Raw genomic sequence first — 22,820 nt, forward strand, 5'->3', positions numbered from 1 at the left:
CTTGGCTGAGAGCCAATAACGATGCACGTACTCCACTCCCCCACTCAGAATGACTAGGCCTACACATCCCCTGTTTGTCCTCTGTTTCACCTGTCACTAATGGTGTCTGAATAAACAATGTCTGTATCTGTCAAATCTTAAGATTTGTTATAAATAAACCCATATTCACACCACATTTCCTTTGAATAACCTAGGTTCAAGATCAGCTTTCACTTAAAAAAAAAAACGGCTGATATGAAAGCGGTACAGTCCGGTAATAAATAACGGGGGGGAACTGTGACTACGACTACGCCCACAGAGATCCTATGGAATTCATAGGGATTATATACCTAATTATACGATTGAGAGTTCACACACAGGAGGCCCCACACAGGAGGTCCACACAGGAGGCCCACCAGCAGTAGAGTCACCAGCAGTAGAGCCACCAGCAGTAGAGCCACCAGCAGTAGAGTCACCAGCATTAGAGCCACCAGCAGTAGAGTCACCAGCAGTAGAGTCACCAGCAGTAGAACCAGTAGAGTCACCAGCAGTAGAGCCACCAGCAGTAGAGTCACCAGCAGTAGAACCAGTAGAGTCACCAGCAGTAGAGCCACCAGCAGTAGAGCCACCAGCAGTAGAGCCACCAGCAGTAGAGTCACCAGCAGAGTCACCAGCAGTAGAGCCACCAGCAGTAGAGCCACCAGCAGTAGAGCCACCACCAGTAGAGCCACCAGCAGTAGAGCCACCAGCAGTAGAGCCACCAGCAGTAGAACCAGTAGAGTCACCAGCAGTAGAGCCACCAGCAGTAGAGCCACCAGCAGTAGAGTCACCAGCAGTAGAGCCACCAGCAGTAGAGTCACCAGCAGTAGAGTCACCAGCATTAGAGCCACCAGCAGTAGAGTCACCAGCAGTAGAGTCACCAGCAGTAGAGTCACCAGCAGTAGAACCAGTAGAGTCACCAGCAGTAGAGCCACCAGCAGTAGAGCCACCAGCAGTAGAGTCACCAGCAGTAGAACCAGTAGAGTCACCAGCAGTAGAGCCACCAGCAGTAGAGTCACCAGCAGTAGAACCAGTAGAGTCACCAGCAGTAGAGCCACCAGCAGTAGAGCCACCAGCAGTAGAGCCACCAGCAGTAGAGTCACCAGCAGAGTCACCAGCAGTAGAGCCACCAGCAGTAGAGCCACCAGCAGTAAGCCCACAGTAGAGCCACCAGCAGTAGAGCCACCAGCAGTAGAGCCACCAGCAGTAGAGTCACCAGCAGCAGAGCCACCAGCAGTAGAGCCACCAGCAGTAGAGTCACCAGCAGTAGAGCCACCAGCAGTAGAGTCACCAGCAGTAGAGTCACCAGCAGTAGAACCAGTAGAGTCACCAGCAGTAGAGCCACCAGCAGTAGAGTCACCAGCAGTAGAGCCACCAGCAGTAGAGTCACCAGCAGTAGAGTCACCAGCAGTAGAGTCACCAGCAGTAGAACCAGTAGAGTCACCAGCAGTAGAGTCACCAGCAGTAGAGTCACCAGCAGTAGAGCCACCAGCAGTAGAGCCACCAGCAGTAGAGTCACCAGCAGTAGAGTCACCAGCAGTAGAGTCACCAGCGGTAGAACCACCAGCGGTAGAGCCACCAGCGGTAGAGCCACCAGCAGTAGAGTCACCAGCAGTAGAGTCACCAGCAGTAGAGTCACCAGCAACCTCAGAGCAACAACAACCTCAGAGCAACAACAACCTCAGAGCAACAACAACCTCACAAAGCAACAACTACAGAGGGTATAGAGAGCGAACCCTGCCTTGCCTCCAGCAAACAGTACCACACATCTAGAGAAATGAGAGATACACAACCCAGGAAACCTCCACATCTATAGAGATTACAGACAACTGGAGATGCAAACGGACAGAGCCTTCAGACGGACAGAGCCCTCAGACGGACAGAGCCTTCAGACGGACAGAGCCCTCAGACGGACAGAGCCTTCAGACGGACAGAGCCTTCAGATGGACAGAGCCCTCAGACGGACAGAGCCTTCAGACGGACAGAGCCTTCAGACGGACAGAGCCCTCAGACGGACAGAGCCTTCAGACGGACAGAGCCCTCAGACGGACAGAGCCTTCAGATGGACAGAGCCTTCAGACGGACAGAGCCCTCAGACGGACAGAGCCCTCAGACGGACAGAGCCCTCAGACGGACAGAGCCCTCAGATGCCATAAACATTCAACATTCTAGACTTGGATCAGGGCACAGAAAGCCCAAAGGTCACAGAGGTCAATGCCCAGAAGTCACAGGGGTCAAAGAGGGACAAAGGTCAAAGAGAGACACATAGGGCCAGAGATGGCAACAGGGACTTACCACTCCGTCCCGGCACGGTTGATGTCGTCCCACCAGCACTGTGTGGTGGGACGACACAAAGGTCCAGAGGCGGTCGGACCCCTCCTCTCTGCAGGGCCACCAGCACCTCTCCATGGGGACATGGATGTTGAACCCCTGGTGGAAAGTGTGGATCCAGGGGACAGAGCGGTCGATACTGACACAGTGGCTAGAAGGGTCAGAGCTCACAGTAACAGCACAGTATTTTGGGGGGGGTTTCGTTCAAACTTTTCTAAAAGTATTTGGATTGGAGAGTCCCCCGGTGTGTTTTGAAGTTTTTATTCCGTTCTGTAGCCAATGGAAACAGAGCAATAACAAACACGCAAGGTGTTAGGACATTTATTTTTCATTTATGAAATATCCAAGCATTCTATACTGTTTACAGTACACAAAGAGAGGGCATTAGAGGCTTTATAAACATCTGTTTATGTGACATATGCTCAATTTATGACAGACAGTGTGATCCGGGATGAACTATAGTCTAATTCACCTAGGGGGCAATCTTCAAGCAGAGTTAATGAGAAGCTATGGATCTGATACCCTGGTAACAAAGGATGAGTGCAAAACAAACACATTTCATCAGCCCTCCCCTCTCTGTAAAAACAGAATGATCTCGTAAGAGAGGGTAGAGAGAGAGAGAGGGTAGAAAAGAGAGAGAGAGGGTAGAAAAGAGAGAGAGAGAGGGTAGAAAGAGAGAGAGAGAGGTGTAGAAAATAGAGAGAGAGGGTAGAAAAGAGAGAGAGAGGGTAGAAAGAGAGAGAGGGTAGAAAGAGAGAGAGAGGGTAGAAAGAGAGAGAGAGGGTAGAAAGAGAGCGCGAGAGAGAGAGAGAGTAGAGAGAGAGAGAGAGAGTAGAAAGCCTAAACAGTATATTTACCTTTCAGCTTCCCCATCAAATCAAACAATTTCAAGCAGACAACCTAAGAAAATGAAAAACAATTACATAATGGTTTGATGAAGAATGCAAAAACCTAAGAAAGAAATTGAGAAACCTATCCAATCAAAAACATAGAGACCCAGAAAACCTGAGTCTATGCCTTCACTATGGTGAATCACTAAAACAATACAGAAATACACTACAGACAAATAAGGAACAGCACGTCAGAAATCAGCTCAATGTAATTGAAGAATCCATAGACTCTAACCACTTCTGGGAAAATTGGAAAAAACTAAACAAACAACAACACGAAGAATTATCTATCCTAAACTGAGATGTATGGATAAACCAGTTCTTCAATCTTTTTGGCTCTATAACAAAGAACAAACAGCAAAAACATATACACGATCAATTACAAATCTTAGAATCAGCTATTAAAGACAACCAGAACCCACTGGATCCTCCAATTACATTGAATGAACTGCAGGACAAAATACAAACCCTCCAACCCAATAAGGCCTGTTGTTACGTCCTGACCATAGAGAGCTTGTATTTTTCTATGGTAGAGTAGGTCAGGGCGTGACTGGGGGGTTTTGTCTAGTTGATTTATTTCTATGTTTGGTTCTAGTTTCTTTTTTCTATGTTGGTTTTTGTCTAGTTAAAATTTTCTATGTTGTGTTCTAGGTTCTTTTTTCTATGTTGGGGTTTTCGTTTGATTCCCAATTAGAGGCAGCTGGTCATCGTTGTCTCTAATTGGGGATCATATTTAAGTTGTTATTTTTCCCACTAGTGTTTGTGGGAGATTATTTTGAGATAGTGTATGTTGCACCTCTTCGTCACAGTTTGTTGTGTCTTTGTTTGTAGTTTATTGTATGTCTTGCATAGTTTCACAGATAAATAAATATGTGGAACGATACACACGCTGCGCCTTGGTCTCGTTCAGAGGACATCCGTGACACCTGTAGTGTTGATGGTATCCTCAATGAAAAGATAAAATATACAGACCACAAATTCCAATTGGCTATACTAAAACTCTTTAACAACATCCTCAGCTCTGGCATCTTCCCCAATATGTGGAACCAAGGACTGATCACCCCAATCCACAAAAGTGGAGACAAATTTGGCCCCAATAACTACCGTGGGATATGCGTCAATGGCAAACTTGGGGAAATCCTCTGCATTATCATTAACAGCATACTCTAACCAAGAATTTACAAAATGGGGCACACACGAAATTGAGACTCCGCATGCAAAATTCTGCAAAAATATCCCTGGGTACAACGTAGAACACCAAATAATGCATACAGAGCAGAATTAGGCCGATACCCGCTAATTATCAAAATCCAGAAAAGAGACGTTAAATTCTACAACCACCTAAAAGGAAGTGATTCCCAAACCTTCCATCACAAAGCCATCACCTACAGAGAGATGAACCTGGATAAGAGTCCTCTAAGCAAGCTGGTCCTGGGGCTCTGTTTACAAACACAAACAGACGCCACAGAGCCCCAGGACAGCAGCACAATTAGATCCAACCAAATCATGAGAAAACAAAAAAGATAATTACTTGACACATTGGAAAGAATTTACCAAAAAACAGAGCAAACTAGAATGCCATTTGGCCCTAAACAGAAAGTACATAGTGGCAGAATACCTGACCACTGTGACTGACCCCAAATTAAGGAAAGCTTTGACTATGTACAGACTCAATGAGCATAGCCTTGCTATTGAGAGAGGCCACCGTAGGCAGACCTGACTCTCAAGAGAAGACAGGCTATGTGCACACTGCCCACAAAATGAGGTGGAAACTGAGCTGCACTTCCTAACCTTCTGCCAAATGTATGACCATATTAGAGACACATATTTCCCTCAGATTACACAGATCCACAAAGAATTTGAAAACAAATCCAATTTTGATAAACTCCCATATCTACTGGGTGAAATACCACAGTGTGACATCACAGCAACAAGATTTATGACCTGTTGCCACAAGAAAAGGTCAACCAGTGAAGAACAAACACCATTGTAAATACAACCCATATTTATGTATTTTTATTTTCCCTTTTGTACTTTAACTATTTGTACATCATTACAAAACAGATTACACAGCCATCATATGACATTTTAAATGTCTATTCCTGTGTAATGTCTACTGTTCATTTTTTGGTTAATTTCACTTTTGTTTGTCATCTAGTTCACTTGCTTTGGCAATGTAAACATGTGTTTCCCATGCCAATAAATCCATTTAAATTGAGAGAGAGAGAGAGAGAGAGAGAGAGAGAGAGAGAGAGAGAGAGAGAGAGAGAGAGAAAGAAAGAGAGTTTCAGAGACAGAGACAGAAAGAGCGAGAGCGAGAGAGAATTACAGGGACAGAGAGAGAGGGAGAGAGAGAGAGACAGAAAGAGAGAGTTACAGAGACAGACAGAGAGAGAGAGAGAGAGAGAGAGAGAGAGAGAGAGAGAGAGAGTTACAGAGACAGAGACAGAGAGTTACAGAGACAGACAGTGGGAGAGAGAGAGAGGGAGAGAGATAGAGAGAGTTACAGAGACAGAGGGAGAGAGAGAGTAAAATAGAGAGAGGAAGAGACAGTGAGAGATAGAGAACTTGACTGCAGCGGCCATGTCTGAAGGCAAACGAGAGTTTAATGTGGGTGTCTCTTGTGTGTTTGCACGTGGCAAGCGTTTGTACTTTCACTCTGCCAAAACAGTACACAATTACAGTCACTCACCTTCACTCAAATCTTACCAGGTCTTGTGTATTGCTTGCTATATGGGGTTTTAGGCTGGGTTTCTGTATAGCACTTTGTGACATCTACTGATGTAAAAAGGGCTTTAGCCAACTTATTTCGCCAATTAGCTTCATCCCGACCGTGGCAAAATTGGTTTGACTTTGGATAGCCTAGCTCTGGGGCTAGTTAGGGACCGTCAATAAATTACCCAATGTAAATGGGATAATATTTTTGTTACACATCTTTTAGTTTTCTCATTAAATGCTTTTAATATTTTTTATATGAATTTCTACAATTTAAAGTTGTTTTGAGGTTTTTAAAGTCATTGAAATTTGTAGCTATTGACATTTTAAAATATTGTCCCGTGTACGTTGTGTAATTTACTGATGGTCCATAACGAGCCCCATAGCGATATTGAATGTCAAACCAAATTGGCATTACGATCTGGTCACGTGGAGCTGTGCTCTGAATTGATGATTACTTGGGTGCTGCCAGCTATTTGGGCAGGTTTGAATCAAACCAAGGAAAATTGTTACTCCTCATTCCTCAGCATACATTTCTTTCCTATCATCTCGCAAAACTCAGATTAGGACGAGACTGACTTTATGATTAAATTATTCTGTTTACAGTTTTGACCCTAGAATAAATATTTCTGACTCATATCAATGCCACTTAGGCCGTTTTCAAAATGAGAAGTTGCTTTTTTTTTTAGGAACAGCCGCTCCCTTTAACCTATCGGTCTTTACATTCAAACATTAACTGAAACTTATTAATGATTGGATGAAAAAACTCAGCAAACTTTGTACCGGCATAGCAACCTGAAACGTCAGCTAGTTATTGGAGGAGCTGGTACACAGCGGTTTGTCGGCAATGAGTGTTTCAACACATCAATTAGGTGACCAGTAGTGTGTGGATTGAATATTACTGACGGAAGTCACACTTTGTTCCCTGACTGTGCAGTAGAGAACAGAGGTTGTATAAGAGACCTCAGAGATCTTTATCAGGTGTGTGTGTGTGTGTGTGTGTGTGTGTGTGTGTGTGTGTGTGTGTGTGTGTGTGTGTGTGTGTGTGTGTGTGTGTGTGAGAGAGAGAGAGAGAGAGAAAGAGTGTGAACAGTGTGAGCTGTATACTACCAAAAGGCCACTGGTCTTCTGTTTCGAGGAAAGACAAAGAGTCGAAGGTCACCCTTATTCCCCCCACAAGCCACTGCAGGAAGTTCTGACTTCTCACCACTGGTTTCCTCTAAATGACAGCTCTATCAGTACTACTACTACCACCTCTGTTAAAAAGACCTCTGTGATCTACAGTAAATCCACCTCAATTGGACATTAGTAACTCAATTATTATTCATTGTTAATATACAAAATAGTCAAATCATGCTAATCAACTCTTTCCCTACCCCCCCCCCAAAAAAAGAGATAGATGTACTATTGTAAAGTGGTTGTTCCACTGGATATCATAAGGTGAATGCACCAATTTGTAAGTCTGCTAAATGACGTAAATGTAAATGTCTTTCTCAAACATCTCTTGTCGCTCAAAGTTGAAGAGGAATGTTAAGGAAGATAGTCATGTAGTAGATTTATATTTTTTTATATATATATATTTTTTTTATATAAATTATAATATATATATATATATATATATATACACACACTATCGGTCAAAAGTTCAGACACACCTACTCATTCAAGGGTTTTTCGTTCATTTTACTATTTTCTAAATTGTAGAATAATAGTGAAGAGATCAAAACTATTAAATAACACATACGGAATCACGTAGTAACCCAAAAAAGCGTTAAACAAATCAAAATATATTTTAGATTTTCAATACGGAAAATGTCAAGAACTTTGAAAGGGCAGTCGCAAAAACCATCAAGCGCTATGATGGAACTGGCTCTCATGAGGGCCGCCACAGGAAAGGAAGACCCAGAGTTACCTCTGCTGCAGAGGATAAGTTCATTAGAGTTAACAGCCTCAGAGGCACGGACTTTAGACAGGTGGAAAATCTGTCCTTTGGTCTGATGAGTCAAAATTTTGAGATTTTTGGTTCCAGACCTCTGTGTCTTTGTGATACGTGGGAACTCCTTCAAGACTGTTGGAAAAGCATTCCACATGAAGCTGGTTGAGAGAATGCCAAGCGTGTGCAAAGCTGTCATCATGGCAAAGGGTTGCTACTTTGAAAAATCTCAAAAATTAAATATATTTTGATTTGTTTAATACTTTTTTGGTTACTACATGACTCCATATGTGTTATTTCATAGTTTTGATGTCTTCACTATTATTCTACAATGTAGAAAATAGTCAAAAAAAAAAAAAACCTTGAATGAGTAGGTGTGTCCAAACTTTTGACTGGTACTGTATATATTCTAGTTTAGGGTGCTGGATTTGTCATTAAAAACGGAAGCTGTTACATGTGTTTGTGTATAGTTGTCAGAAGGTCTATGTGTAGCTGGTGTATAGGAGTCAGGCGCAGGACAGGTCCGGTCTCAGGTCCTGGTCCTGGTCCTGGAATGGGCTCATTTCTCCAGGCTTACTTGTCATCCTGTCTCCCGGCGAACTCTTGCCTTCCTCCGACAACGATTCTGGTGGCCCACTATGGTTCCGGACGTCTCGGCTTTCGTCCCCGTATGCACGGTTTGTGCTCAAAATAAGACTCCGCGGCAAGCTTCGTCTGGCCTCCTTCATGCCACTCCCTGTTCCTCATCGCCCCAGGTCCCATATTTCCCTGAATTTTGTCACTGGGCTCCCTCTGTTAGATGGCACACATCCATCCTTACGGTGGTGGACAGGTTCTCTAAAGCCGCCCATTTCATCCCTCTCCCCAAATTACCGTCAGCCAAGGAGACGGCCCAGCTCGTCTTCCGAATCCATAGACTCCCGGTCTCTGTGGGTAGAGTAGAGGAGATCTAGAGTTTTTCGCCTCTAATTGCACAGGTGACATTTGTATTTATTTCACCTTTATTTAACCAGGTAAGCAAGTTGAGAACAAGTTCTCATTTACAATTGCGACCTGGCCAAGATAAAGCAAAGCAGTTCGACAACATACAACAACACAGAGTTACACATGGAGTAAAACAAACATACAGTCAATAATACAGTAGAAAAATAAGTCTATATACAATGTGAGCAAATGAGGTGAGATAAGGGAGGTAAAGGCAAAAAAGGCCATGGTGGCAAAATAAATACAATATAGCAAGTAAAACAGTGGAATGGACATGCTGGTAGAAATGAGGTAAGACGGATTTCAGTTTCCCTGCATTAAAATCCCCGGCCATAAGGAGCGCCGCATCTGGATGAGCATTTCTTGTTTGCTTATGGCCTTATACAGCTCGTTGAGTGCGATCTTAGCGCCAGCATCGGTCTGTGGTGGTAAATAGACAGCTGTGTATAAGCTACAGGCCTACAGCTACAGGCCTATAAGATGTGGTTCTAATGTACTGGGTAACCTACTATAGGATGTGGTTCTAATGTACTGGGATAACCTACTATAGGAGTTCTAATGTACTGGGTAACCTACTATTTTCATGCCAGTTGATCGGTCATCAGAAATGATTTTTCATAATAGCCATGGTAGTTGTAATGCCCTATTCGAATGGGGTGATATTTTAAGCCATATTGTACAGGCTGAAGGACAATTTATTGGTTATATGTAGTGTTTAGCATAGGCCACAAGTGAAAACCCCTTTACCCATTATGTCTAAAACGTTGCTAAGCGCCTTCTTAATAATATCTCCCTAGAGTCTGAGTGCCCGGGGCTGGATGATTTTACTAAGCTAACATATGGAATTGTTTTAAGATGGTCATATGGAATTGTTTTAAGATGGTCATATGGAATTGTTTTTAGATGGTCATACCAAGGATCATTTAGCTATTTGATTTAGAATTTTAGAACCGCTGTAGATATCAAAAATATATATTTTAAATGATTTGATGAAACATTGAATTTGGCCTTACTGCTATTAGCCCAAAGAAACACATTGATTAACAGATTCATACATGGAAAAACAGATAGTCCCCCCCAAAAATATATGCTGATGTAAAACGGGCTTTATAAATACATATGATTGATTGAATGGCCTTACTGAAGAGCTCAGTGACTTTCAACGTGGCACCGTCAATGGGATGCCAACAAGTCAGTTCGTCAAAATTCTTCCCTGCTAGAGCTGCCCCGGTCAACTGTAAGTGCTGTTAGAATTAAGTGGAAACGTCTAGGAGCAACAACGGCTCAGCTGCGAAGTGGTAAGCCACACATGCTCACAGAACTGGACCGCCGAGTGCTGAAGCACGTAGCGTGTAAAAATCATTTGTCCTCGGTTGCATCACTCACTACCGAGTTCCAAACTGCCTCTGGAAACAACGTCAGCACAAGAAGTGTTTGTCGGGAGCTTCATGAAATGGGTTTCCATGGCAGAGCAGCCGCACACAAGCCTAAGATCACCACCTACACACACTGGGAGACTAATTCACCTTTCAGCAGGACAACAATCCAAAGCACAAGGCAGATATACACTCGAGTTGGTTACCAAGATGACATTGACTGTTCCTGAGTGGAGTAGTTACACTTTTGATTTAAATCGGTTTGAAAATATATGGCAAGACTTGAAAATGGCTGTCTAGCAATGTACGAAAACCAACTTAACAGAGCTTGAAGAACGTTTTAAAGAATAATGTGCAAATATTGTACAATCCAGTTGAGCAAAGCTCTTAGAGAAGTACACAGAAAGACTCACAGCTGTAATCGCTGCCAAAGGTAATTCTAACATGTATTTACTGAGGGGTGTGAATACTTATGTAAATGAGATATTTCTGTATTTAATTTTCAATAAATTTGCAAACAATTCCAAAAACATGTTTTCACTTTGTCATTATGGGCTATTGTGTATAGATGGGTGATGTTTAAAAAACATATTTAATCCTTTTTTGAATTCAGGCGGTAACACAACAACATTTTGAATAAGTCAAGGGATATTTACATTTACATTACATTTAAGTCATTTAGCAGACGCTCTTATCCAGAGCGACTTACAAAATGGTGCATTCACCTTATGATATCCAGTGGAACAAATATATATATATATGATATGGATAGGATAGGATATGAAAACTTTCTGAAAGCACTATGTCAGCCCATTTCCCAGGATTTCTAAAGCCATGTTAAGTCAGAGCTCTCCCTTGTAAAATCAGGTCTTTATAGACCCCAATGTGCCAGCCCCGTCAAAGAAATGCCAAACTCCTGAAGAAGAAGAAAAAAGAAAGCACTTTTAACACGTGATGTGAAAATAGAACTCCAAGAATGATCCTAGAATGTCGCGCTGCTTTATGACGTCACAATAGAATTTGAATTTCTATTGTAGTTTTAGAATTCTATAAATGTGTGTTCTCAGGATGTGGTTTAGACCCGCTTGCGACCCGCTTTTCATGGGGCAGTCCCCCCCACCCCCCTGCATACGATTCTTACGCAAAACGATGACTGTTTGTGATTTGCCAGAGAGTTTAGCCCTCCCCGCCTTCTCTTTGTAGGTAACTTATTACAAGAGTTCGCGGGCGGAGTCGGTTACCGTAAGAGAAGAAATAGTGTGCGGTACAATAGGGAGAGCCGGGTACGACGCTGTCCTTTTACTATTCTGTACAAGGGGACAGTTTGGGAATCTGGTACCTAAGGCCATTAGAGCACCTTAATTGAAAAGCGATATTAAAAAGAGAAAAAATAATATGTCGGCAAATAAAGATGGAGACGGTGGATGGAAGAGCTTTCTGTGGAACTCGGAAAGGAAGGAATTTCTAGGACGCACGGGTGGCAGTTGGTGTAAGTACATACATCCGTAATAAGCTACTTTTTGGAGGGGGAGAAGGGGATATTAACTCGGGGATAAAGAATGGTAAGTGTCCGAGCTCTGTTTCCAGAAGGTGTCCGTGTATTCCTCTGAATATTGTAACGGCACGGAGGTTTCCAGACTCTTTCTCCCATTTCTTGATTGACAAAATACAGACCCAGTTAGATTTGACTTGTAGCATCGTGACTTTCACTTTCAATGGAAAAGTACACGAAAAAAAAACACATTCAATGAATTAACTGTGAAATAGACTATGAACTAATGTGTAAAATAACCATACTAACCTATTGATGGGATAAGATTACAATTAAACGTAACGATTAAAATCCGGACCGTCTAAAACGTCGTTTTCATATATACTTGTAGGTCCAGAGAACGTTATTTATGTCCCTGTTCGGGATCGATCATGTATCCGTTAGTGAAAGGAAGAGGTCATTGTGAAGGACATATCTAGATAACTGACATTCTGTGGTGGGATTCCGGAGGGTTGGATTGCAACTAACATGGGGACCGTGGTGCCAAAATGGCATGCTTGTTTGTCACATAGTTAGTCTACATATAAACGATCAAGTTGACGAATATCAACTAGTTTCTTTGAACAAAATAATGTTCCACAATGACAGGGGTACCATAACGTCGGTAATTAGGTGTTTTTATCCTAATACTTGATGTTTCATAGGCATCATAGTTGAAGGTTAGTCAAGGTGATCAGTCCGTTAAGCCTGAGACTGCTGTCGTTGTTCTGGACTAGAGATAATCTCATGTAAATGTGGGAAACAATGAGTATTGATTTACCAATAAGCGACTTTTCCTGCTCTCCCCGTGAGCTTGTAACGTTGTAACACGGTGGCATCGACGTTAGATTTTTACCGTTTCGCTCGGTAATCGAGCGGGAGACTTGTTTCGGTAGGTGTGTTTTTTTTATTATCAACATTTGGTTTTATCTCGGCGCTTTTTCTACATAGGAAGAGGAAGCTGACGACTCACATGGTTTCTCTCCAGGGCCCCAAAGAAAAGTTTCTCTTAGCAGACAGCTACTGCTACCAATCTGCTGTTTAGCTCGTTGTCTCCCTCCACTCCACAAAGCCTACCGTTTGTTTTCTAGGCTGCCACAAGGACGATTATTACCGTAGGATTTCACAATAAGGAGAAAAATACAGATTTAGACGACGAGCTCTAGTGGGTGACAGGAACAACGATTGTCAGTTTCCTGAATCCTGCCACCGCAAATAGTGCTTGTTACTGAAAAGTTTTAGGTTTATTTCTCAAAACTGTTGCTCATCACGGAATGGTTTTATTGAATTCAGAAGCGCAATTAAATGATCTACGTTTTGAAAGCCAAAGGTTTTCTGGCGTGTACTCTGTACACTACCCCCCTCTGTATTATCAAGCGCCAGTATGACCACATTTTGTATTTATTTTATTTATTTATTTCACCTTTATTTAACCAGGTAGGCAAGTTGAGAACAAGTTCTCATTTACAATTGTGACCTGGCCAACATAAAGCAAAGCAGTTCAACACATACAACAACACAGAGTTACACATGGAATAAACATACAGTCAATAATACAGTAGAAAAATAAGTCTATATACAATGTGAGCAAATGAGGTGAGATAAGGCAATAAATAGGCCATGGTGGCGAAGTATTTACAATATAGCAATTAGACACTGGAATGGTAGATGTGCAGAAGATGAATGCGTAAGTAGAGATACTGGGGTGAAAAGGAGCAAGTTAAATAAATAAATAACAATATGGGGATGAGGTAGGTAGATAGATGGGCTGTTTACAGATGGGCTATGTACAGGTGCAGTAATCTGTGAGCTGCTCTGACAGCTGGTGCTTAAAGCTAGTGAGGGAGATATGAGTCTCCAGCTTCAGTGATTTTTGCAGTTCGTTCCAGTCATTGGCAGCGGAGAACTGGAAGGAAAGACGACCAAAGGAAGAATTGGCTTTGGGGGTGACCAGAGAGATATACCTGCTGGAGCGCGTGCTACAGGTGGGTGCTGCTATGGTGCCCAGTGAGCTGAGATAAGGGGGGACTTAACCTAGCATGGTCTTGTAGATGACCTGGAGCCTGTGGGTTTGGCGACGAGTATGAAGCGAGGGCCAACCAACGAGAGCGTACAGGTCACAATGGTGGGTAGTGTTTTGGGCTTTGGTGACAAAACGGATGGCACTGTGATAGACTGCATCCAATTTGCTGAGTAGAGGGTTGGAGGCTATTTTGTAAATGAAATCGCCAAAGTTGAGGATCGGTAGGATGGTCAGTTTTATGAGGGTATGTTTGGCAGCATGAGTGAAGGATGCTTTGTTGCGATATAGGAAGCCGATTCTAGATTTAATTTTGGATTGGAGATGCTTAATGTGAGTCTGGAAGGAGAGCTTACAGTCTAACCAGACCCCTAGGTATTTGTAGTTGTCCACATATTCTAAGTCAGAACCGTCCAGAGTAGTGATGCTGCTGCGAGCAGGTGCGGGCAGTGATTGACTGACTAGCATGCATTTAGTTTTACTTGCGTTTAAGAGCAGTTGGAGGCCACGGAAGGTGAGTTGTATGGCATTGAAGCTCGTCTGGAGGGTTGTTAACACAGTGTCCAAAGAGGGGCCAGAAGTATACAGAATGGTGTCGTCTGCGTAGAGGATCAGAGAATCACCAGCAGCAAGAGCGACATCATTGATATATACAGAGAAGAGAGTTGGCCTGAGAATTGAACCCTGTGGCACACCCATAGAGACAACCAGAGGTCCAGACAACAGGCCCTCCGATTTGACACACTGAACTCTATCAGAGAAGTAGTTGGTGAACCAGGCGAGGCAATCATTTGAGAAACCAAGGCTGTCAAGTCTGCCAATAAGAATGTGGTGATTGACAGAGTCGAAAGCCTTGGCCAGGTCGATGAATACGCCTGCACAGTAATGTCTCTTATCGATGGTGCTCTTATCGATGGCGGTTATGATGTCGTTTAGGACCTTGAGCGTGGCTGAGGTGCACCCATGACCAGCTCTGAAACCAGATTGCATAGCGGAGAAGGTACGGTGGGATTCGAAATGGTCGGTAATCTGTTTGTTAACTTGGCTTTCGAAGACCTTAGAAAGGCAGGGTAGAATGGATATAGGTCTGTAGCAATTTGGGTCTAGAGTGTCACCCCCTTTGAAGAGGGGGATGACCGCGGCAGCTTTCCAATCTTTGGGAATCTCAGACGATACGAAAGAGAGGTTGAACAGGCTAGTAATAGGGGTTGCAACAATTTCGGCAGATCATTTTAGAAAGAAAGTTTCCAGATTATCTAGCCCGGCTGATTTGTAGGGGTCCAGATTTTACAGCTCTTTCAGAACATCAGCTGACTGGATTTGGGAGAAGGAGAAATGGGGAAGGCTTGGGCGAGTAGCTGTGGGGGGTGCCTGGCTGTTGACCGGGGTAGGGGTAGCCAGGTGGAAAGCATGGCCAGCCGTAGAGAAATGCTTATTGAAATTCTCAATTATAGTGGATTTATCGGTGGTAACAGTGTTTCCTAGCCTCAGTGCAGTGGGCAGCTGGGAGGAGGTGCTCTTATTCTCCATGGACTTTACAGTGTCCCAGAACTTTTTTGAGTTAGTACTACAGGATGCAAATTTCTGTTTGAAAAAGCTAGCCTTAGCTTTCCTAACTGCCTGTGTATATTTGTTCCTAACTTCCCTGAAAAGTTGCATATCATGGGGGCTATTCGATGCTAATGCAGAACGCCACAGGATGTTTTTGTGCTGGTCAAGGGCAGTCAGGTCTGGAGAGAACCAAGGGCTATATCTATTCCTAGTTCAATTTTTTTTTGAATGGGGCATGCTTATTTAAGATGGTGTGGAAGGCACTTTTAAAGAATAGCCAGGCATAATTTACTGACGGGATGACGTCAATGTCATTCCAGGATACCCCGGCCAGGTCGATTAGAAAGGCCTGCTCGCAGAAGTGTTTTAGGGAGCGTTTGACAGTGATGAGTGGAGGTCGTTTGGTCGCAGACCCATTACGGATGCAGGCAATGAGGCAGTGATCGCTGAGATCTTGATTGAAAACAGCAGAGGTGTATTTGGAGGACGAGTTAGTTAGGATGATATCTATGAGGGTGCCCGTGTTTACGGATTTGGGGTTGTACCTGGTAGGTTCATTGATAATTTGTGTGAGATTGAGGGCATCAAGCTTAGATTGTAGGATGGCCGGGGTGTTAAGCATGTCCCAGTTTAGGTCACCTAGTAGCACGAGCTCAGAAGATAGATGGGGGGGCAATCAATTCACATATGGTATCGAGGGCACAGCTGGGGCAGAGGGAGGTCTATAGCAGGCGGCAACAGTGAGAGACTTGTTTCTGGAAAGGTGCATTTTTAGAAGTAAAAGCTCAAATTTTGTGGTTATGATGCGTGGATAAACCTTCGGCTAGTCTGCCTCAGAGCCATATATATATAGTATATATGACTGGGCTGGCTGAATGGCACCATCTAATTTTTTCATCAAATCACAATTGATCATCGTCAAAGAAACGGTTCTGTATTTTGGTGACACTTGTAACCAATGACAGTGTAATACCCCCTTTTACCTTATACTCCTTAAACGTACAATACTCCCTTTTACCTTATACTCCTTAAACGTACAATACTCCTTAAACGTACAATACCCCCTTTTACCATTACTCCTTAAACGCACAATACTCCCTTTTACCATTACTCCTTAAACGTACAATACTCCTTAAACGTACAATACCCCCTTTTACCATTACTCCTTAAACGCACAATACCCCCTTTTACCATTACTCCTTAAACGCACAATACCCCCTTTTACCATTACTCCTTAAACGTACAATACCCCCTTTTACCATTACTCCTTAAACGTACAATACCCCCTTTTACCATTACTCCTTAAACGTACAATACCCCCCTTTTACCATTACTCCTTAAATGTACAATACACCATTACTCCTTAAACGTACAATACCCCCTTTTACCATTACTCCTTAAACGTACAATACCCCCTTTTACCATTACTCCTTAAACGTACAATACCCCCTTTTACCATTACTCCTTAAACGTACAATACCCCCCTTTACCATTACTCCTTAAATGTACAATACTCCTTAAACGTACAATACCCCCTTTTACCATTACTCCTTAAACGTACAATACCCCCTTTTATCAATACTCCTTAAACGTACAATTTATTTTATTTATTTTTATTTCACCTTTATTTAACCAGGTAGGCAAGTTGAGAACAAGTTCTCATTTACAATTGCGACCTGGCCAAGATAAAGCAAAGCAGTTCGACAACATACAACAACACAGAGTTACACATGGAATAAAACAAACATACAGTCAATAATACAGTAGAAAAATAAGTCTATATACAATGTGAGCAAATGAGGTGAGATACGGGAGGTAAAGGCAATAAATAGGCCATGGTGGCAAAGTAAATACAATATAGCAAGTAAAACACTGGAATGGTAGATTTGTTATTTGAAGAAAGTTCAAAGTTAAAATATAAATAATACTCCTTAAACGTACAATACAGATCATCTCATCAATCTCTGTGCTGCCTGCCTTGAGAAATGTCGGAGTTGTCCATTCACAACAGGAAGCCATGTCTGTCTTCCCCGACCGCTGCTCTGGGGGAGGGAGGGAGGGAGGGGAGAGAGAGAGAGAGAGAGAGAGAGAGAAAATTAGAATTCAACAAGTCTCCTATTGGCCAATTAAACTAGTAAGGTTTATGAAGAAAATGTAGATGTTTAACACTTGATAATGCTCACCTTGTACAAGAGAGACAGAGATAATGGTCTGAATTGAGTAAGTCACCGTGAGCAGTTTAGCCTGGTCGTGGGTGTGGAAGAAAAGCATGGAGTTGAGAGACTAATAAATGAATAAACTTCGGGAAGTGCTAGAGGCATCACTACAGACACTGGTTCGATTCCAGGCTGTATCACAATTGGCCCAGGTTTGTCTGGGGAATTTGTTCTTAACTGACAAGCCTAGTTAAGTAAAGATACATGTTAAAAACAGAATTGGCCTATAGTCACCTTAAATGTGATTTGTTTGCAGCTCTTTCACACACACACACACACAATGCAATATGAAATGTTTTTTCCTGTAGATTGTTTAGTCACTGGTTGTGTTGTAATCAGTGTTGGGGAAGCTACTCTGAAAGTATAGTTTACCAAGCTACCAATTACTTCACACTGGAAGAAGCTACCCTTAAGTAAATAATATTTTGTAACTAAAGTTACTTCAAACTACTTTGTGAACAATGATCATATCTAAATCTGAAATGTCATAGAATACAAATTGCAAGAACAGATCACTCTGTAGTCAGATGTTGACAGAATGCGTCATTTATCCTATTAAACACAAAAAAAAGATGTTTACAAGTGAAAATTAGGTAAATCTGTTGCCTAAAAAAAAGTAGTTTCAGTAGTTATCTACACCTCTACATGGTTAAACAGTTATTAACTACTGAAAACATGGGTTGATTTACTACATGCCAGGTGGTCACCTTCACAAGCAGGGAAAGAAATGAACTTCTCTGGCCACACCTGTCTCTGCTTGCCTGTCTGCCTAGCCCCAGGGCCGACACCTGTCTCTGCCTGCCTGCTTGTCTAGCCACACCTGTCTCTGCCTGCCTGCCGGCTGGGTTGGTGGTGGGGGAGGGGAGGTGAGGTGAGGTGAGGTGTGAGTTTAGGGATGTTTGTAAATGAGGCTGACAGAGGAGAGGGACTGGTAACCGTTGACAAAGACCCAGAGTGACTGATAGTGTTGTTGCCCTACGTTATTACTGCATCATGAGAGGTCAATGAGATTCAGTTCAACACAAAGCGTATGTAGAGTTAGAGTAGAGAAGTGTAGCTTTAGAGTAGAGCATTGTAGAGTTAGAGTAGAGAAGTGTAGAGTTAGAGTAGAGAAGTGTAGCTTTAGAGTAGAGAAGTGTAGCTTTAGAGTAGAGCATTGTAGAGTTAGAGTAGAGAAGTGTAGAGTTAGAGTAGAGAAGTGTAGCTTTAGAGTAGAGACGTGTAGAGAAGTGTAGAGGGAGAGTAGAAAAGTGTAGAGTAGAGAAGTGTAGAGGTAGAGTAGAGAAGTGTAGAGGGAGAGTAGAGAAGGGTAGAGTAGAGAAATGTAGAGTTAGAGTAGAGAAGTGTAGCTTTAGAGTAGAGCATTGTAGAGTTACAGTAGAGAAGTGTTTTTTGTATGAACATAACAAGATTCAACAACTGAGACATAAACTGAACAAGTTCCACAGACATGTGACTAACAGAAATGGAATAATGTGTCAAAATCAAAAGTAACAGTCAGTATCTGGTGTGGCCACCAGCTGCATTAAGTACAGCAGTTCATCTCCTCCTCATGGACTGCACCAGATTTGCCAGTTCTTGCTGTGAGATGTTACCCAGACGTGTTCCATTCAGCAGCCTGTAAAACCCAGACGTGTTCCATTCAGCAGCCTGTCAGTCAAACGTCTAATGGTGGTTTTCCTGTAGAGTTTCTCCCTGGTAGGGAAGCTTTCCTGAAAGCACCAACACCGTATTCTAAGAATGGAATATCCAGTTAGAATCAATTTAGACAGAATGTTTAAAGGGGACCTGGTAGGATGAATCTAGGACTGGCCACCCCTGGTTCCTCTCTAGGTTTCTTCCTAGGTTCTGGCCTTTCTAGGGAGTTTTTCCTAGGCACCGTGCTTCTACACCTGCATTGCTTGCTGTTTGGGGTTTTAGGCTGGGTTTCTGTACAGCACTTTGAGACATCAGCTGATGTAAGAAGGGCTATATAAATACATTTGATTTGATTTGATCTATATCAGGATGTTGGGGAAAGATGGAGTATTACTGTCAAGTCACCTCAAGATCTCCTTCACCCATTCACCCATTCATGGTGATCTGCTAATAAACTACATCAGTACATAATCTACTACTAATGTACAGTATATGTCCATTTGTAATTAACCCCTTGTCTTTCTCTCCACAGTTAAAATCTTGTTGTTCTACCTGATCTTCTATGGATGCTTGGCTGGGATTTTCATTGGGACCATCCAGGCCCTGCTGCTAACCCTTAGTAACTACAAACCCACCTACCAGGACAGAGTCGCCCCACCAGGTAAAGACTGCTCTACTCACCATATACTGCTTTATGCTGCTTTATACTGCCCCATGCTGATTTATACTGCTTTATTCTGATTTATACTGCTTTATGCTGCTGCTCCATACTGATTTATACTGCTTTATACTGCGCCATACTGATTTATACTGCTTTATGCTGCTTTATACTGCTCCATACTGATTTATACGGCTTTATACTGATTTATACTGGCTTATACTGCTCCATACTGATTTATACTGATTTATACTGCTCCATACTGATTTATACTGCTTTATACTGCTTTATACTGCTTAATACTGCTTTATACTGCTTTATACTGCTTTATACTGCTTATACTGATTTATACTGCTTTATACTGATTTATACTGCATATACTGATTTATACTGCTCCATACTGATTTATACTGCTTTATACTGATTTATACTGATTTATACTGCTTATACTGATTTATACTGATTTATACTGCTTTATAATGATTTATACTGATTTATACTGATTTATACTGCTCCATACTGCTTTATACTGCTTTATGCTGCTTTATACTGCTCCATACTGATTTATACTGCTTTATACTGCGCCATACTGATTTATACTGCATTATGCTGCTTTATACTGCTCCATACTGATTTATACGGCTTTATACTGCTTATACTGATTTATACTGGCTTATACTGCTCCATACTGATTTATACTGATTTATACTGCTCCATACTGATTTATACTGCTTTATACTGCTTTATACTGCTTAATACGGCTTTATACTGCTTTATACTGCTTTATACTGCTTATACTGATTTATACTGCTTTATAATGCTTTATACTGATTTATACTGATTTATACTGCATATACTGATTTATACTGCTCCATACTGATTTATACTGCTTTATACTGATTTATACTGATTTATACTGCTTATACTGATTTATACTGATTTATAATGCTTTATACTGATTTATACTGATTTATACTGCTCCATACTGCTTTATACTTCTTTATGCTGCTTCAGGCAATATCCTTTTGTCATTTTGTTAAGTGGGATTTCCATCAGAAGCTAAATGAAGTGTCAAGGTATGAGATACGCTCTGAAGATGGTAGTGATTGAGGGATTAAATAGGCGTGTCACTCCAGACTCCAGATTTCCTCGTTTGTCCTCTATTGCTCCTCAAGCAGTGGGGGAGGCCAATGACATCACAGGTTCCCATCAGACCTACTCCTTGAAGTTTGTAGTTGTCTGAAAACATATATCTATATATATATTTTTTTTACCCTTTAGTGTGTGTACTTTACTGTATTTATACTTGGGATATCCCTTTTCAACAGTACATGTAATTTTTTTTAAAGAAATCGCTGGAAGAGGTCTTTAAATCTTTAGTCATAACACTGTTTACTATATTGAGTTGGCTCAGTGGAACACATTTAAAGCAATTATAATTAAAGGATTTTAGCTGTGTAGTTAATGGGTTTTACAGAGAATGTTTCTCCGAGTGTACATAAATGGAAGTAGAATGATGATTAGTAAGTGTATAATAATTATCTTCAAGTCCTCAATAACCTCATAACAGTGAAGAGTATATTTTGAATAGGCTTTTTATCAGAATCAACCATAATGCTTTGGGCTTCAATTGAGGACTTCTAACATGTTGTTATTGAGGTCCGGTCGGTGTAGGATTGTGGCTACTGGTCTCCTTTATACTGCTGTTATGTGGTTGACTGTCTATTTCCAAGGTTTCTGTCAAACGCTGCTCCTCTCCACTGAAGGTTCCTCTGACCTCAGACAGCTTCAGCCATTTTGTCCTTCCTCCTCCCTGTCAACTTCCCTCCGCATTCTTCATCTCTGGGAAACACAACACTACACAACTTTTTACTGGGACTCGATTTGCCTGTGTGTTCACGAACACATCTTTGGGAATGAAGTTGAACACCTTGTGTGTGGAAGGCAGCTCATATGAGCCTGTTTTTTTTCTGTTTTTCCTCCATAAGTTGGAGTCAGAAATTCTTTCTGTAATCTTTTAAAGGCAAGTTTAAAGAGCCTCAACAGTGCAGCTTGTTGTGTGATAAGTTACAGCTGCTGTTACTTCCTTAATATGACAGGGAGTACATTTTCAATATCTCTCTCTGTCTCAGCCCTGCCTCCCGTGCCAAGGCCCGTTTGCACAGCACACACTATTGCCCAGGTGGTATTTTTAGCAGCCATTTTAAATACTGGCACCATCACATGGGTCTGTTTGCCTGTTGGCCATTTAGTTGTGGAGTGTCATGAGCTGAAGTGAGTTTCCATTGGTGGCCACAAAGGAAGGAGAAAGTCCCGCGTCTCATTCTAAAGTTAAAAGTTTCCAATGGTGGCCACATGAAGGAAGGAGAAAGTCCCGCCTCTCATTCTAATGCTAAAAGTTTCCATTGGTGGCCACAAAGGAAGGAGCAAGTCCCGCCTCTCATTCTAATGCTAAAAGTTTCCATTGGTGGCCACATAAAGGAAGGAGAAAATCCCGCCTCTCATTCTGAGGATAAAAGTTTCCATTGTGAGTGAGGAGCACGTGAGGCTGGCAGTTGGGTGTGTGTGTGTGTGTGTGTGTGTGGGAAGGAAGTAAAACAGCTATATTGAACATTTGACTCCACATAACACGTGCTAGGACAAATATTTTGAGTAACATTAAGCTTTAAGACGTGAACAGGGTTGGTTTTCATTGAGATCTTATGCAATAGACACTGGATAAGGATTCGTACTTTGGATGTTGAGGAAAGAGTGTGGTTACAGAAACAATGATGGTTCTCTCTCTCTCTCTCTCTCTCTCTCTCTCTCTCTGACTCTGTTTCTGTTCTACCTTAAGTTATTTTTAGTATTACGTTGACATTGTTGGGTTTAGAGTGCGTAAGAAAGGCATTTCACTGTACTTGTGCTCGTGACGTTAAAACTTGAACGTTGCCACGCCTAGCTGTGACCCTGTGTGTGT

At 42.1% G+C, this 22,820-nt stretch overlaps 1 protein-coding gene and 1 long non-coding RNA gene across 3 annotated transcripts in view; one reads left to right on the forward strand and one right to left on the reverse strand.

Annotated features, from left to right (window-relative positions):
* Positions 1-1,445: 1,445 nt before the first annotated feature.
* On the reverse strand, positions 1,446-13,132 carry LOC106560621 (uncharacterized). Of its 2 annotated transcripts, none has more exons than XR_006756980.1 (4): positions 12,752-13,132; positions 8,465-8,814; positions 3,207-3,249; positions 1,446-2,619 (listed from the first exon to the last, which is right to left on the reverse strand). It is a non-coding gene; the product is annotated as an uncharacterized lncRNA (long non-coding RNA). The 2 variants fall into 2 exon arrangements; XR_001318635.2 differs by having other exon boundaries at positions 12,560-13,132.
* The window catches only part of LOC106560620 (sodium/potassium-transporting ATPase subunit beta-233), a 51,201-nt gene continuing 39,812 nt past the window's right edge, over positions 11,432-22,820 (forward strand). Inside the window, exons 1-2 of the mRNA XM_014123673.2 lie at positions 11,432-11,736; positions 19,736-19,864. Coding sequence (XP_013979148.1) covers positions 11,643-11,736; positions 19,736-19,864 — 223 coding nt within the window. The 5' untranslated portion in view covers positions 11,432-11,642. The remainder of the gene's footprint in view (positions 11,737-19,735; positions 19,865-22,820) is intronic.

Source organism: Salmo salar, chromosome ssa10 (assembly GCF_905237065.1).
Source record: "Salmo salar chromosome ssa10, Ssal_v3.1, whole genome shotgun sequence".
Classification (NCBI taxonomy): Eukaryota; Metazoa; Chordata; class Actinopteri; order Salmoniformes; family Salmonidae; genus Salmo; species Salmo salar.